Genomic DNA, 18,343 nt, shown 5'->3' with positions numbered 1-18,343 from the left:
CTGCAGAAAGCTGATGTAAATAAGTCTGCTGAAGTTGTAATAAACCCTTAAACCTGGGAAATAAGGTGATTGTTGAAAGTCATCAACTTTCATTTAAACATTAAAGTAGGAATGTTAATAATTACTATGACAAATGTTTGACATTAAAGATATTACTGTTTGAATATGTGGTTCATACAGCAAATCTGTCTCCTTATTTAATAATCAAAATATGTTGGTGTTTGCACGACAGAAAACATAAGCCGTCCGTCTGAAACGGTCAGAAAAATCTAACTTTTCGGTGGTGACACCAGCAGGCTGAAGCAGGTACTACACAGAAACAACCACAACAACAGGAGTATTAGTGTTTAACATTTGATTTTACTTAAATAAAAAATGTACATCACATTTAACAACAGAAATCCTTTCAGTTAAAAAATTACACCAGTTTGTACAATGACACGATTTTATAAAACCATTAAATCTGAAAAGACTCAATACACGGACAGATATACTCGCAGCGCTAAAGAAACAGGACAGAAACAAACTTGAGAAACCACAAAAACAAACTGAGAAAGATTGAAGTCAAGCATGAAACAAGAAGTCTGAATGAGGCAACGTGGCATTAACAACTGGCATCAAAATTGCAAAAACTTTTTTTTACTAAGAAAAAAGATTTGGCAACGAAAGAGCTGTGTGAGGCCCGATCAGACTAGTGAGATGAATTAATCAAGACTTTGTATTTGAGCAAACATTGATATAATGTGTTTGTAACTTAAATAAAATGCTTCCTTTATGCTTTATGTTTTAAGTGCAGGTAAGAACAAAAAATATTATTTTACATTTACTTACTTAAAGGATAGGCTCCTCCAGACTGTTTTAGGTCAAATTAACAACATAATTATCAAAATTAAGTTCATTTGATGAAGTGATAAATGCTGGTGTGACAGTCTTTAGACTGACAGTTACAGACCAGTGGTGATCAGCAGGAACAGAAACACTATTTAAAAATCTACAGAGCTGCTATCAAACTGCCAAAACCATTGACCTCATTTGGTGTCAAACTTAAAGAAAGTACAGATAAGTGTATCACCGTATCTTCAAAATTAAAACTTTTAAGTCCAAGCTCACGTGAATCAGACTGATAGCAATTTGAAAGCACTAATCGTTCATTTGAGAGCGACAATTAGTTGTTTGTGTGAACAAATTAGTTGGATTTATTCTGCGACACCCACAGGCTCTGTACAAAGTGCAAAAGAGAAGCTAAACTGAACAGAAGAAACAGCATTTCCTTTTGTTGTTGTTACTGTTTAGCTTAGCCTCTTAGCTAGGGTTAGAAAATTGTTAAACAACAAAAGCTAAACAAATAAATGCCAGTGTTTCAGCTTTTTACCCTTGTTGTTTGTAGGCTATAAAAGAAAGCTATATCTAAAAGATGATAGAGCTGTGATTTAGAAAAAAAACTTTCATTTTAGGTCATTGTGTTGTTTACTGTTGTTTAGCTTTAGCCTGAGCTGAAAAGAGCTGAAGTTAAACAAAAGATAAACAAAATATGCCAGTTTCTCAGCTAATTTACCCTCATTGTCTGTAGTTTATGAATGAAAGCTAAACTTTAAAAAAATCTTTCATTTTGTTTTTAGTCGTCTAACTTTTTTTAAAAAAAAAGCTTTTTATGTTACTGCTTGTAAAAGGAAGCTTGCCAAAACATGAAAGATTAAAAAAAAGCAAAAAAACTGAGGTTAATTTCGTGTTCTACATTAAATGTTGCACAGAAATGAGTTATTAACATTCATATAGGATACAAACAGTCTCTTACCACCACATAAAAAACAGCATACTGTCACGGACTGTAAGGCTTAGCTGCTACAATACAGAGTCATATAATGAAGGTTTTACAATTCCCTGAAGACACCAATGTGAATTCAAATAAGGTTTAAACAGGTTTATCTGCTAATAACACTGTAAAAACATCTGATTTAAATCCAAAAAAATCCTTTTTTCTTCTTCAGATGTAGGTGGAATATGTTCAGAAAAGTGAGAAACAGATTGTGTATTAAACGTTACAGTGTAATATATATCGGCGGTGTAAGGACAAGACGCTGTGCTCTGCAGTAATGAAAGTAAAGATTTGCAGTTTTTCTCAGTCTTATATCATCCTAAACAGAACATTTTGGGGTTCTGAACTTTTTGCCAGAGAAAACAAAATAATTGATAGCATTTGTGATTATTTTCTAACTGTTTTTGGAGACCAAATGATGAACTGAGAAAATAACAATGAAAGTAATCACGAGTTGCGACCTCTCTTTAAAGATCAGTTTTACTGTGTTTGTTGACTACAGAGGCAAATGTCCCGTTCTGATACGACCACTCGCAGCCGCTAGAAGAAGACGTTCTTTTATTGTTTGATAAAAGTGTCTTCTGTGTTCTTTCATGTTTTTTCTTTTCATATTTTTGTCTCTTAATTTACTTATTCACTTCAGACCGACAGCCATCACAATCAAAAGTCAGAAAACAGTAAAAAAATGTCCATCAAACTTCAAAAGAGTCCACAGTGACATCTTGTTTTGTCCTACTAGCAGTCCAAAATTCCCGGTAATCAGTTTACAATGATGTATAAAACAGGGAGAAAAATGCAAATCCTCACTGGAAAATGATTGGAGTTACTGATAAATAGCTTAAACAATTAATCGATTGTCAAAGTTGTTAATTTTCTGTTAATCGAGGAATCATTTCAGAACTAACACATTGGGCCCTACAGTTCCTGCTCTAACATATAGTCAGTGGAAGATTTTTTAACAGTTTCCCTACAAATGCTTCAAAGTATAACCCTTTCAAGTAAGGGAAGGATTGTGCCCTTGGAAGGCTTTTAATGTGAAGTATCTGTACAGGAAGTTTTGAGCTCAACAGTATTAGTGTTAAAGAAGAAGCGTTAGAGAAGCAGCGGGGTGAGTATGACATGTATGTACATTTAACGGAATTTATCAGGTGAAACATTATAGAAGAGGTAACCTCACACTCCTCAATGTCTTCACCTGGCCTTTATTTGTTAAATGCAGGCGATTATTTGCGACTCCATTTAGAAGCCATTCTTAAAGGTGTAATTTTATAAGAAATGGCCAGAATTCTTAAGGTAGTTCAGAAAAACTGCTAACTGCTGCTCACTACTATAGCAACTAGTTAGTTGTGAAGCTAAGAGGCCCTATTAGTTGACTGAAGTCTGCCTGGATCGTGACCTCTGGATACAGAGGTGATTTACAGCGGCTATCACCAAGACCATGACTCTACGGGCGAAAAAAGACATGTAAGGTGAGGACAGGAGACGCATGAAGCGGAAGAGTATTGTGAGTTGGGCGTCAGCAACAGGCTTCTTGTAGTATGAGACAGGTTGGGACGAGCTGGAGGCCCATTGAAGTCTTTCACATAAAGTCAACATTGTTTCTTAAAAAAAAAAAAAAAAAAAATTCTGTCCATTTCTTACATAAAAACCAGCCATTACCTTGAGAATTTATGGTAAATTGACCCTCAGGAGTGGCATAAAGTTGTTAGTTTTGTGAGAACTTTCAGTTAACTATTTAAGAACAGTGATTGGTGTTGGTTTGATTCGGAAGTGAAGTCAGTGATCTGTTGGTATCAGCTGACATAATATAGATTTAATGCCACAGAATCACTTAGTTTTGATGAGTGAAGCGGGAACCATAATCATATGAAAGCAGCTCAAACTGAAGTCAGCGGCTGTTTGATGATGTCACTGGTGAATAAAGTGAATCAGTTCCAGTGTTTGTGTGAGGGTGTCACTATGTCTCCGGGTTGGTGGCCGTCGCCATGGTGTTGATTTTCATGTATTGAGTGTTGATGGCTTCAAAGGCCTCGTCTCTGTGGATCATTGCACCGAACACCATCGGCTGCAACAGAGCAGAGGAACAATGTAGTGCATTTACTCAAGTAATGATCTTAAAGGGACAGTTCACCCCAAAATGAAAATTCCGTCATTATCTGCTCCAATGCCGATGGAAAGGTTGATGAAGTTTATTTTTTATTTTATTTTTTACAGCCGTTTTAAAACAAGTCCCCATTTATATCGTTTTTTGGACTATGAAACTTCAGAATGAGTAGAATGAGTAGTTAATGATAGGATTTTCATTTTTGGGTGAACTTAACCTTTAACAAGCTCTTACCTTTTGAGTGGATGGTGTCGCTATGGAGATCCCCATCCCAGATCCAGGAAGCACAGACAAAACTTTGTACTGTGAGGGACAGAGAGGAAAATACATCTAAGTCCAGGTGTAAACTTTATTTTCAAGAATCAGCACCAGTTACTGTTGCAATAGAAGGTTTATGACACAGCGTAAAAGACAATATGTAAACAAAACAAGAGAACAGAACTGGGCATCGTGAAAAAACTAAACATGGAATGAGTCAGGATGATGGCATTTCTTTTTAACAAGTTGTTAACCAGCACTATGTATGTGTATTAACAGAACTGCTTGGAGAGATGTCTCCGCACACGATATGTGATTTCACAAACTGTCTCATTTATCATCGGAGACTTTGGAGCCCTCTCACTAGGGACTGACTGATTGGCCTGGCCGATTATCGAGGCCGATATTTAGTATTTTTCAGATTATCAGTATCAGTATTTTTTGTGTCCAATTGCCAATAAAATAAATGAATGTAAAAATGTGCTACTTTATGGTTTCACTCAATGTTTTGCCCACAGCACTATCTGATTGTTTACATGTCACAAGTCATAGCCTATCAACACTGAATAATCTAAATCTGCAAAGTACCTAGTAACCAAAGGTAATAAATAAATGTTGAAAGTGTGGGAGTGGAAGCATAGTAAAGCAGCAGAAAATGGAAACCTCTAAATTGTACTTAAGCAGAGTACTCAAGTAAATTGTACTAAGTTACATCCCCTCACTGGATATTCTGAATATTTAGACCAAGATTTTCATTTTTGCTGCAAATGTACATCTATCCCATTACTAATAATCGGTATCTGTATCTGCCCTGAGAAAGACATATCAGCTGCTACCTCATGTCTCCCTGCACTCACACATTTAAAGCAGGGAGGACATTGGGACAGACCCAGAGACTCTACATACCTTCTGGATGTCGGTAATATCCGTGAGTTTGATGACTTTGTTCCTCTTGGAGGATCCAGACCTGGAGCTCGAGCTCTCGAAACACAGATGACTGTGGAGACAGAGCAGAGTCAGTTAAAGTTAAGCTCGGTAAGCTATTTTAGAAGTATTTTTTGTTACATCTGTAGAAAATATCTCAACATCCCAATAACAAATGCTCTGAGAAAGAAGAAAGAAAAAGTCTGGTGCCTGTCGCAGGCCTCCAATAAGCCCATGCAATCAATTAATTCCTAAATCAAATGATTGAATGACTCATTAAACATTGATTTAGATATACCAAGCTGATCTCTGTTGTGCAGCGTCTGTAAAATAAACTGAGCTGACAGGAAGTGGAGGACTTACTTCTCAGTGACGTACAGGTATCCGTTGCGGATGTAGTCTGTAGGTGTCTTCCGGTCTCTGTTGATGAGGCAGCAGCGCCAGCCGTTCTCGCACACTGAGACAACAAAAGGCAACAAAAAGAAAGTCGGTCAAGCAAAAGTTTACATCTCCTGCTGACCTCGGAGCCTTTACATAACACCTGGTGGTTTATGGACTGATTCCAGTGTTTTTAGACTCAGTACTTTCAATATAAAGGCCAAAAATAAAGAAAGAATTCATTATTTCCCATCAAAGTTCAATTCCTGACTCTGTGAAGAAGAAAAAGCATTTAGACCTTCATGTTTGTGGGTAAAACTTTTACTGAATTAATACTGCATTGGAGGACTTAATTTGACTTAAATCTGCTGTTGTCTAAACATACAAAAAATTCAATTACAGTTAGTGAAAAAAGTCTGCACCTAAAGTCTGAAATAACTTCTACAGTTTGAAGTCTTTCGGTCTGAATCTGAAGCCAAAATAATTTTTGAGGATTATTTCTATCTGGACTCCTCTTTGTGCAGTTCCTCCCCACCTGTCAGAGGGTGCTCGCTCTCCGGCAGGTTGAAGACATCGTGGAAAGCTCCTCTCTTAGTGCTGTACGATCGTCTGTCATCATCATCCCGGCTGACACCCAGAGGAGCAGCAGCCCCGAAGCTGCCTCGACCCACCGCAGCAGGAACCTGAACAGGTGGACAGAAGGTGGGAGGGCAGCGCAGATACTGGATTAGCAAATCACAGTCAGACAGTGGAGCTGCGGGCAGAGCCAAGAGTCGACAATAAAAACTCACCTGTACAGGTGTGTCCGTCTGTTTGACAGATTAGGTCAGATCACCTTCATTTTCACTCACTTTCTTTGTTAAAATGCGCCTAAAATCTTGCTGCAGTTCTTATTCTAAGGTTTAACAAACATTAAGCAAACAATATCATTCATATTTAGCAATTCTTACCAGAGGGTGGCGCTGGAGGAAAGAACCGACACAAACATTAATGTTAAAAATCCTCAGAAAGTTAATAAAATCTGACTAAAAATTGGGTAAGATCTAATCTCAGTTTGTCCTGTAGGTGGCACTAGAGGAAAGGGGTCATTAAATTTAAAGGGGACAAAATCCTGCCGATGCATCAACAAGTTAACTCTTGTAAAAAAGAAATGTAATCTTAAGTAATTGTGCAAAATTAGCATTTTTTAACTAATAAAAATGGCCAGATGTGTTTTTTTCTTATTCTTTCTTCATCTTTCTATCTCTTCTTTTTATTCTTCATGGTGTGCACTGCCGCTTTTAGCTTAGTAGCTACAGTGCAGATTTCAGTTTTAAAAAATGACAAATAATTTGTGATCTTGCGGCTTCTGGAGACTTTTTTACCCCATTTTATGTTTTCTTCTTCCGTTCTCAAGAAATGTTTTGTGGACTACGAAACTTCATCTAACTTTCCATCAACATGAGGTTCAGTAGATAAGTAGTATAAAATGTTGCCTATCTGTCTCAACTCTCCAGAGTTTCTAAAACACAAAATTTAAGGTATTGCAAGAGTTCAGGAGCAAAAAAAAAGATGGGAAAAAAAAAATCAAACAAAAGACCTTGGATAAGACCAAACCCAATTCAGATTAGTGTAAAAAAAAGGATACAAGCCTAAAAATTCAGGCATGAACTTCAAAATTTGGGTAAAACCCTGAAACGTGAGTTTTTCCTGAGGGAGGCTCTAGAGAAGCAGGATGGGGTCATTAACATCTAAAGGAATCAACTGGAATGAGACATTCACTGACAATCTGACCAGTAGCTTTTGGGACATCTCAGTTTTAGACAGACAAGCTAGCACGAGTCGTCAGCAGAATAGCAGCAGCTGACTGATGTCTGTTCTAATGACTCTACATCTTTAACTACATTACACACTACTGACCTCTACACGGTAACGGTGACTGTAAATACACACACACATCAGGATCCTACCTGTTCACACTCAGACAGCTGAGAGAGAAAAACAACAACAGAAAGCTGAAACCAGACAGACCAGAGACCACTTACTGGGACCAGTCAGAACCAGCAACAGTCTGATCTATTTTGTGCTGATCATAGACTGTTCAAAACACGGATGTAGTCTTCGTGACGTCACACGTAGGTTTTGTGAGGAGCCATTTTTGAAGCTCGGTGTGGCGGTTCCAGTAGCCACCATCTTGGTTGTGACTGACATCGACTTACTCCCAGCTAATCCAGAAATGATCGCAGAGGTAGCGTGGGTGGAGCTGAGGCGGCTGAATGAAAAAACCCCTGGTTGCTGACAGCTACGTAGACAGCAAGCCCACGGCTGTTATTATGGATAATTTTAAGCTTTAATATAATTTAAACAAGTGAGTTTTAAAAAAATTCACCCCCTGTACAGTTGTCATGAAAGCTACAGAGACTGAAAACTGTTTTTTGTACCAGGCTGTAAATATGTTTATTTCTGCTGTAAAGATGGACATTTTAACATGGACTCTTAATTAACTATTTATTGTTCAGAGGACAGTACGTAGAGATCCACTTTGTGATCCTGAAACCAAGACGTCTCTGAGCCGACGTTTCTTCTGCAGATCTCAGATGTTTCAGTTATGTCAGAAAATGAGTCTGACCTTAACTTTGTCTTCAAATTACCTCTAGGTTCAAGTTTGCATGATTATCTTAATTGAGGAGATTATCTTGGAACAAAACTGATGAATAATGTATTATGAAAAACCCACTGCAGAACTTGATGAGTTCATGTTGTGGCTCACACTGTAACTTGAGACCTCTTCATAATATTAGACTCTTTAATTTGAAAGTAAAATATCAGTATCTTTTTGTTGACATTTATGAGATTTAATCAATATTCTGTATGTTAACGTCTGAAACAGATTCATTGTCTAAAAAATGCTTTTCATAGCAACTCAGGATCATAATCCAACTGTGCTTCCATCTAGTGGTGAATACATGCTATTTCCACTCTGCGTAGCACTTTTTAAACCCATTAAAGCATTTGGGGGGCTTACTTATAGATCTGCCAGTCCACCGAAAAGAGACATGAGAGACAGATGTCGACTGACAGACGAGTGTTGCAGTCTGTGAGCTGTAATTCTGAATGTTTCAGAGAGTTTGTACTGACCCGTCTGCTCAGCGTGGTGTTGCTGCGCTCCTTCAGCTGCAGGTCGGTGGGTAAATTGGTCCAGACGATGAAGGGGGTGTCGAAGCGTTGCCTCAGCTTGGGACAACTCTTAAAGATGAAGTCGATGATGAAGAACTTTATACCTGCGTACACACCTGGGGAGGGGGGAGACGCTAATCAGAGACGATCTGAATCTCACTCCTGTACTCAGCGAGATGTAAAACAGACACCAGATATAGATTGTGTATCGTGATATAGCCTAAAAATAACGTGAAATTATGAGTGATATGATGGAAAAAGTATAATGGTGACAGCGTGTGAGTGTATACACTTCATATGACGTACCTATAATGAATCCCAGCAGTTTGTACGGCAGCAGGCAGGAGGAGATGAAGGCCACCCAAAGTCCAACATACAGCTTCTGGGTCAACTCCGGCTGAACCCATATGAACAGACTGCGCGCGCACACACACACACACACACACAGTATTAAAGAGGTATGTGGAGCGTAATTTCTCCCCGACATGGAACAAACCGTGCAGATAAACTCACTTCTTTATTTTCTCCAGGATGTTCGACATCTTCCCAAATAGATTCTGTGAGTACGAAACAAAAAGACAAACAAATTTACTGTGAAATCTGTGCAGATGTCGGTCGGCCGTGACGTAGACCCTCCGATTGTCAGTAACGTCTCACCTGAGCTTTCTGAGCGACGTCCAGAACCAGCTGGAACTTCTCTGACACAGTCAGGTCTTCTTTAGGAGGCTCCTGGAAAACAGAGGAGACAAACACTGATACTTACTCCTCTATTTTACAGTACATGTATATCATCCGGATCACCTGTCCAGGTGAGCTGTACATTCTATATGCATCTTCATGTTAAAAGGTTGATGTTAAAATAAAAAAAACAAACAGTGGATACAGCAAAGTGTCTGCAGTTGTGAAGAGAGATTTCTCACCACGGGCTCCGAGACTTCAGGTACGATGCTCCACTGGATCCTCCAGCCTCTGAGAGCAGTGCATCATGGGAACATACAGGTGCATATGAGGTCATTTCAAACTTAGTACATAATTTAGATCCAAACTGATCAGAATCATCAGGTGGTTTTAAAACCCAGTAAAGGCTTCCTGTGTAAAAAGTCATCAGTGTGTCAGGAATTAAATAAAAAATGTGTAATAGATCATTTGTAACTGAAACAAGAAAAAAATGATATGTAATTGATCCATTTTCAAAATCAGTGAGGCTCCGTTTAACCTTTTAAACTACAAATTCCCATCTTCCACTTCCTCTTCAGCCATTATAAAGACAGATCTAGACTGGCAGGTAGTTTTAGCAGGGTCAGAGTTCCCTTACGCAACCCAACCCAAAATCTTGCTGTGTGATTGGCTGCTGACCTGGCGATGAGGTAATTCAAGGAGAGGCGGAGGATGGCGAGGAACAGGAACATTGGGATGACCCAGCCTTGCCAAGCTGCATACATGTAGACCTGTGGAGAACATACAGACATGCATCAACACACGAACATGAGGTCAATATTTTTTAAGGCAAATAACAAAAATGTTGGGGAATCATTTAGTTGAAATACCAAAAATAATAAGGTCTGCAGCCTGAGGATATAGAAAAAAAGTGTGGAAGTAAAAAGTGCACATATTGTACTTAATTCTCTTAAAATAATTCATGAAGCAGATTCATTATAAAAACATATTTCTTAAAAAAAAGTAAAATTAACGATGTATTGTTTCTGCTCCGGCCACTGAACATCAGTAACCTTCTGACTGTCTCTGTGTGTGTTGACTCACAATGAAGGCGATGGCTGATGTGTAGACGGAGTACCAGCTGGATAAGGCAGAAAGGTTCCTCATGAAGTTGGTCACAGGTTTGAATCCTCGTTCTGGAGACACAACAACAGACCAATCACAGACTGACAACAGAGAAATCTAACCTCTCTGTCTCGTGTATGTTTTAAATAAACTTTTGATAAAGCATCTAAAGTGCTTTCCACAAGAACACCGTGTGGCTAAAAGTATGTGGACACCCCTGGTTTTGTATATGTGTGTATGTGTATATATGAGATGAGAGATGAGATGAGATGTGATGTATTAGAGCTGTGAATGTGATGCGTTGTGTTAAGTCAAAGTCCCACAGCTTTGAAGTTCAATCAGATATCAATACTCACTGAGCCGTCTCATGTTTTCAGTCAACCTGTGAGTAAGAAACCAGATATTTATTTAGATTTAAGACAAATGCAGCTTTAACACAATAAAAGATATATGTTTCAGTTTTCTTTAAATCACCATGTTTTAAAAGTAAGAAATTACTTCCAAAGAAAGTGAACATGTCCTGAATGGATAGTCTGTGGATTTTTTTCCTCCTCACCTCTTGGCACTCAGCGGCTCCTCTGTCTCCACTGTCTGCTCCTCCGGTTGGAAGCGAAAGTCCTCGATATAAACGCCAAAACGATTATAAAGCCATTTCAGGAAGCTGTCGGACAGAGTGTCTTTCTGTTTCTCTGAGGACAGAAAGAGAAAAGAGCCTGATGGGGGCAACCAACACTTTCTTTATCAATAACAGAGGGGATAAAACACATTTTAGAAACACCTTTCAATATAATGCTGTCCAGTACAAAACCAGCAGTAACTACAAGCTCAGTAATAAACATATAGTCGGATTAACACAATTTTATTTTTTCCTTTTGCAACAATTCCTCTTGAACATGGAGCACAGATTAACTCAGAAAATCTACTAAACATGAGCGAGATTCTGCAGCTCACCTGTACTGCTGACTGCAGGTGGAGGTGGTTGTGTGGGCGGGACTTTAGGCGTCTGAGAAGGTGAGTCTTCAAGGCTGTGAAGTGACCAACAGAACGAACCAGTCAGCGAAGGCTTTAAACCACAGGAACAAGCTGCTGTCAAACCAGTTCATTAAATAAGGTTTTAATCAAAATAACCACCTGGATCTCAAGATGTCGTTGATCTTCTGCTCCAGCTCGCTGTTTCTGCTGCGCTCCCTCTCCAGCTCCTGTCTCAGTGAATCCACGTTGGACTCCTCTTTAAGTTTCCTCAGCTCCTCCTCTGAAACAGATGTATGGTCACAAGAACAGATCAATGAAGACAAAACAGTACTGGAGCAACATCAGCTTCAAAGCTTGACGATCATGTCTGGGCCAATAAACAACATTTACAATATTAGCTGACAAACGTGCAGAGGTGGCAAAAGTCCACACTTCTTTACTCCAGTAGAAGTTCAGATACTTGTATAAAAAAAGACTCTGGTAAAAGTAGAAGTACTGATTCAACTTCTTTACTCAAGTAAAAGTAATAAAATACAGGCTCTGAAATGTACTTAAAGTATCAAAGTAATAAGTATCCCTCTGAAGGACATTTTTACTGGCCATTTCTGTGCAAAGCTAACTGAAGCTCACTATTAGACTAAAAGGTAGAATCAGTAGGATTTGTCCCAGCTGTTCCTAAACACACCACAAAGACAGTTGATTGTTGAGTCTCATTCCCAGGATGTCAAATAGTCACATTTTGGGTTGGTAAAGCGTCCCGAGCAGCACGTCTGCCGTGTGTGATATGCACTGATAGGTTGAAATCAGTCTTGTGATGTTGGGAAGAAGGCGTGCAATGACGCGAAATAATCCATAATTCCCCTCAAATGCATTCAAACTAAAGGAACAAGCCTGTTTTGAAAATGTGAGGAGGAGAAAGTCCAGATACCTGTGTTCAAATGTAGGGAGGAAAAATCAAAAGTTGTCAGAAAAATAAATAATAGTGTACACATACCTGAAAAATCAAGTTTTCAGCTGCACTTTATTTAGCGCTCTATTTAGCTGTGTGATGAGATTATAGTAGGAGGACAGCAGCAGTCTGTGTCGCACGGTACAGAACAAATGAGGTAACTACAGGCAGGTAGTTACATTCTGCTGCCGGCCACTCAGAATGTAGAACATCGCTGTCACTGGACAGCAGACAGTCTAAAAGCACCTTCACACATCACTTACATTAGAATTTCATTATGAGAGGATATTTAAATGGCCAGTATTGGGACAAATGCCAATTACAGCAACCAAAACTCGCTTTAAGACAGACTTGAAAATTGTGAACTTGTCCTTTATTTAGCTGTAGAGCTCATGAATTTAAAAGGCAGCTCCTGACACCTCATCTTGAGTTGAGAGAAAACTTACCTCCTCCTCTCACTGATACTCTTTAGTCTCATCACTACTTACAGAACTCTACTACCTGTTTCATAACGTCTAACAGCGAACAAATAGAGCGCGACACTAGACACTAAGTTGGCACTCTCGTTTGTGTGTGTGTGTGTGTGTGTGTGTGTGTGTGTGTGTGTGTGTGGGTGTGGGTGGGAGGGGGGTTGTCTGATCAGGTCAGCATGGTTATTAATAGCTGTGTGTGTGTTACGTAAAGCAGATGGCAGATATTGATGGATTACCCAGCATGCTGTTGTGCTGTGGGGAAGTTTGATTCCAAACTGATGAGAGAAGCCACAATGACCCAACAGCCAATCAACACATGGTTCTCCTACACTTCACTTTTTCTTCAACTTTCACGTTGTTTCTGAACTTGCAAGCAGATAAACAGTAGTCTGACCAAGAGATCTTAACTCAAGGTGCGTTTACTCGCTTTACCTCGGCCAAAACATCAGTACAGTAGGTCGTTTCCATCAGAGACATTATAGAGGAGACAAATCACTTTAAGCAGTTTAAACGGAAAGTCTGTAATGCCAAAGATGGTGGTTGTATGACACATATCCACACTGGAACGATATCAGCCAATGGCTTTTGCATTGATGAGAGCACACAGTTGAGATTCACAACAGTTTCAACCGATTTGGTGCAGCTACAGACGGCCTTCTAATAAGCATGGAAAAGAAGGATATCACACTATTACCAAGAAAGGTTAGGTTTTTCAAACATTAAACATTAAACTAGCGTTTGTTCGAGTGCTCTGGTGGAAAGAGCTGACAGTCACGTGAAACCGTGGGCATGTGCAGTAAAAGGACAACCTGTGGGGAAAGCGCCATTTTAACCCTTATTTTGGGGCAAAGTCACCAAACTTTTCAAGCGTTTTTTTATCAGATTTAACTGGTGATTCTTTACATGCAGTTTTTATGTCCTGGCGACTGTAACATTCTTTTAAAATAATATTCACTCAGATTCCCTTATTTGATTCTGAATTATGGAGATTAAATTAAAATCCACAAAGAACCAGGTGATGCTTAAAGACATTTAAGTCAGAATACTCACGTAAGAAGTGTTTCTCTAACAAGGCGATTTCTAGGTGACCTTTGACCTCGTTGAGATCCGTCCTCGAGTCATCTTGGAGAGCTGCAGAAAATGAACCTGGACCAGCCTGAGAGACAAACACAGAGACAGAAATATGAAACAAACAGGCAGCATAGGCCACATTAAACAATGACGGTGAAATAAAATCAGTTAGGACAAACAAAAAAATCTATCATAAAGTACTTTACACTTCGTAAATCCTAAGACTGAGCAACAAAATCAAATAACACAATATTTTTGACCAAATTCCTCGTGATCGATATTGCAACGATACTGTAGGGATGACTGTTGGTACTTTCACTGAATATAAACATAGTCTCATGTCTCGATAACGATATAATATCGATATACTGCCCAACCCTTGACTATTCAATCAGACAGCAGCAGTTTATCAATGTCAACACAAACTATAAAACAAGAATGATAACAAAGCTCCATCTCTGATTTCCATCAGTTCTGGTAACATTTTATTCAACAGCTTCATCACAGGTCAGTTTTAAAAGACAAACAGGTCGGTTTAAAGGCTGCCTCGGAGGACACTTACAGAAACGGTTCAAATTAGAGTCCTACAACATGAGCCTTCAGACAGCAGGCAAATTGGTAATGGACCTGCAGTTTAACCAAATTATCGATAATCTAATCTGATGAAATCGGGCCAAACAGTGTTCTGGCTTGGTCAATCAAGAATCATCAAGAGTAATTTACAACCGAATTTTGTTGATATCAATGATCAGGATCAGGTTTCTGTTTAAACTCCTGGTTGATAAACAGTAATCCTCAGAACCAACAGGTGTGTTTGTGTACCTGAGCGTCACTCTGCTGCTCTCCCTCAGCCTCCCTCAGCTCCTCTGAATCTCTGAGTGAGACTCGAGGTTTGATCAACATCTCCTCAGTGCATTCTGTGTCTGACGTGTTGGGAGACTCGGCCAGATCCTGGAACTCGTCCCGTCTCTGGCCCCGGAACCGGATCCTGTCCAGATGCTTCCGCATGGTGGGCGCTTCGGAGCCGATCTCTACCTGAACATGACTGACGACGACAGCACTGCAGAGACTGGAAGAGAAAAGGACCACTGAGAAATGATTCAAAAACAGCCAATGATAAACTGATAACGGACGTGTTTTCACATGTTGTATCAGTCAGATTAGCCAAGACAATGTTAATCTGACCAAAATACCTCAACTGTTGGATGGATTCCTGTGAGGTTTTGTACAGATATTGATGGTTCCCAGACGATGTTCCCTGACATTTCAATCAAACAACAAACGTGAACCACATTATGGGACTAGAGGAAATGTCAGGCGACCTCAAGTCAGTAGGATTAAACTTTTGTGAACCAGGAATGTATGTACATATTTTGGGAGGATCCTTCCAACAGTTCCAACAAGGAAAACATCAGTTCTAACACTTGACTTAACTTACAGCTGCTGTTCATTTAAATCCTGTCAGACATCTCAACACATTAACAGTGAGGGAACAGATCCACTGAACCTAAAACTGGAGCAGAAACAACAAACATGTCTGAAAATGGACACACATCTTCTGACTGTCATGAATATGAGGCTCCTTCAACACTTAGAGGTCATCAGCTTTATTTAGACAGGAAGAGTCAGTACTCAACACTCCAGCCAACTCCCATAAAGACTTATACAAACAGCCAATCAGACGATCCACTGGGACATCATCATGTTGTTTGTTCAGGGTGGAGGAAATGTTTTATTGTCTGCTTAATGTTCCCCATGTTCATGTTTCAACCTCTGCTCTCCAGACTGACACAGGGACCATTACAAGCCTGCTCATCTAAAACCTGGACTCTGGGTTTATTACTCGCCACCATCACTGTCAGACTGTGGATCTCATTTGGTCATAGACGCTGAAGAGGGACAAGAAAACTGTGTTTGTCAACACAAAGAGGAGTCATTAAAGGAATAGTTCCACATTTTGGAAATACATATCACCCATCTGAAGAGGGATCAACTCCACTCTGATATCGGTCTGCTAAATAGCGTAGCTTAGCATGAAGACCAGAAACTGGGGAAAACAGCTAGCCAAATTTACGTTGTTCCATTTCAGTTTTAGTACAGATTAAACAAATGAGGCATAATGTTTTGATTAATTAGTGAGCTTCAGGGGTGCTGGAAGGTGGGAACCGTTACATTTATAGCCCTGACACACCAAACTGAAATCAAAGAACTAGCTGCGTCAAGGCCTCACATCTCCGGTGTCTCAGCCAAAAAGCTGCACTTGAACACACCACAGAGACTTCAGCTAGTGGCCAAGAAGCTTGTACATTCTGTGCCTGCAAGAAAGGAAAAATCTCTCCTCCAATATACAAACTGTTGTCATGATTAAGTTGCATTTTGAACACCACACAGCCACTTTTAATCTGGAATATGTCTGATAAAACGTTTGCAAAGAGCACTAGCGAAAAGGCAGAGGAGAAACCTCTCTGAATGGGTGAAATCAGTGATAGCAACAGGCTTAAGGGGCTTTCAATTTCTTTTTCCGTTTGATTATTCTGCCGTTTAATCTCGATTTAATCTTCTCAATTAATTGTTCAATTTATAAAGTGTCAATTGTGACAAATTGTGAGAAATGCTCATTACAATTTCCCAGAGCCCAAAGTGACCACTTCAAATTGCCTCTCTTGTCCAACCAACAGCCCCAAACCCAAAGACTCTTCATTTACAGTCATAAATGACAAAGAAAAGAAGCAAAGCTTTGACAATTTTTGCATGAAAAATGACTGAATTGATTAGTCGATTATTGTAAGCAGTTAATTTTCTTCTGTGCAATATGTAAAAATTGGCTTAAGAACAAAGCAAGGACACTCCAAAGTAATAGGGCACAGCATATCACTAGAGTAAGCGGTAACTGCTGCTAGCTAGCTAGCTCAGTTAGCCGTGCAGCTAGGGGTTCAGACAGCTAGCAGTCCAAACAGGGAGGTCGAAGTGGTATTACAGGACGGGCTGAGGCTAGCTGGTTAGCATGCTACATTATCACATTCTGTTGATAATTTTAGTTCTTTTTCAATTATTTTAAACCAAAATTCTCACATATTGCACCCTTAAACGAATAATCATTGGACGACTCATATCGCAACCAGATGATATATAAGAGGACATCCCTGCCAAGATGGATCAGAGTGGTTACAGTCGATCATGGTTGCAATGTCGACATAAATAATTAACCACCTTAAAACTGCTTTCAGAAAGACCAAAGATGAAATGAATGGAGTGACTTCACCGCAGCGCCTGTTTGGTCTAAATGAGGCCTCACTGTGTGAGAGTGAAGATGTGAAGATGACTGAGCTGTCTGACTGGTCCGACTGCTTCTAAAGACAAAAGGTCTGATTCTGTATCTGCAGGACTTCAACACCGTCTGTGCATGTACTGACTGCCTACTGTTTAAACAACATCACTACTGACTGACAGACAAAGGGACTGACTAGTCTGGAGCTGCTAGTTGTGGGGCTGGTTAGTTGTCAACTAGTCAATTAATCAACACTTATTTTGATAATCCATTAATCAGTTTGAGTAAGTAAGAGAAAACAAAAAAGATGAAATTCTCTGATTCCAGCTTCTTAAATGTGAATATTGTCTGGTCCTTTCCCTCCTCTATGACAGTAAACTGAATGTTTTGGGGTTGTGGCAAAGACAAGACATTTGAGGACGTCATCATGAACATTTGTCAACATATTCTTACATTTTACAGCCCAAACAACTAATCTAGAAAGCGTGACAATAATCTAGAGATTGACGGATGGAAATAATAATTAGCTGCAGCTCTAGGCTGGTCTGACAGCTTCTAATGATTACCTGTTCATTCTCTACCTGCACATACTCCAGCACTGTACAGGTGAGACTGACAGCCTACAGACTGACGTGTGGTGAGAGACTGAATTCACATTGACTGACTGACAGAAACAGACAGAAAACTGACTGACTGGGTCTCTGACCACAGAAAATACTCTCTTTTTGCCTCTGTTTGCCACCTGAACCGGTAACAACCAACCAGCTGTCGTTTCTGCGGGCCTCAAGGATGATTTACAAGAACCCGACCGGGGTCCAGCCCACCTGGACACCCCTGAGGAACAAGAAGGAGAGGGTAGGAAGTGAGGAAGGAAGGAAAGAGGGGACAGGGAATCAGCTTCTCACCGTGAACCGAAGCTGAAGAAGCAAACTTTCCCCTTTTCTTTCTTTCCCGGCGGTTCGAACCCGCTCCAGACCGGGTCAAATCCGCTCCGAACCGGCCCAGGTTCCTCTCAGACCCGCTTAAGACCTGTGGGAGGCTGTGTCCCGGCAGTAAGTTCAGAAAATGGGGCTTCTGGGGTCAAAGCCGGACCGTGTTTCTCTACCTGACACAATAATCTGCGCTGTGGGCGTGGTGGCCAGCGGCAAACAAACCAGGAAGTGACGACATCACGCTGCGCTCTTAAATCGAG

General features: G+C 39.9%; 1 protein-coding gene across 1 annotated transcript; it reads right to left on the bottom strand.

Moving 5' to 3' along the window:
• Positions 1–340: 340 nt before the first annotated feature.
• LOC311263691 (GRAM domain-containing protein 4-like) lies at positions 341–18,279 on the bottom strand. Its single transcript, XM_084363956.1, has 19 exons — positions 18,057–18,279; positions 14,706–14,952; positions 13,863–13,968; positions 11,550–11,670; positions 11,370–11,443; positions 10,975–11,107; positions 10,775–10,800; positions 10,398–10,489; positions 9,993–10,084; positions 9,557–9,605; positions 9,294–9,365; positions 9,150–9,193; positions 8,943–9,052; positions 8,598–8,752; positions 6,016–6,163; positions 5,466–5,559; positions 5,085–5,175; positions 4,155–4,223; positions 341–3,881 (listed from the first exon to the last, which is right to left on the bottom strand). The coding sequence occupies exons 2-19, from the start codon at positions 14,889–14,891 to the stop codon at positions 3,774–3,776; spliced, it is 1,770 nt and encodes a 589-aa protein (XP_084220082.1). The 5' UTR covers positions 14,892–14,952; positions 18,057–18,279; the 3' UTR covers positions 341–3,773.
• Between the last annotated feature and the right edge of the window lie 64 nt (positions 18,280–18,343).

This window comes from Pagrus pagrus (assembly GCF_965226575.1).
Source record: "Pagrus pagrus genome assembly, chromosome: 10".
NCBI lineage: Eukaryota > Metazoa > Chordata > Actinopteri > Spariformes > Sparidae > Pagrus > Pagrus pagrus.
The sequence above is the reverse complement of the archived record's forward strand: the minus strand, read 5'-3'. Positions and strand labels throughout refer to the sequence as shown.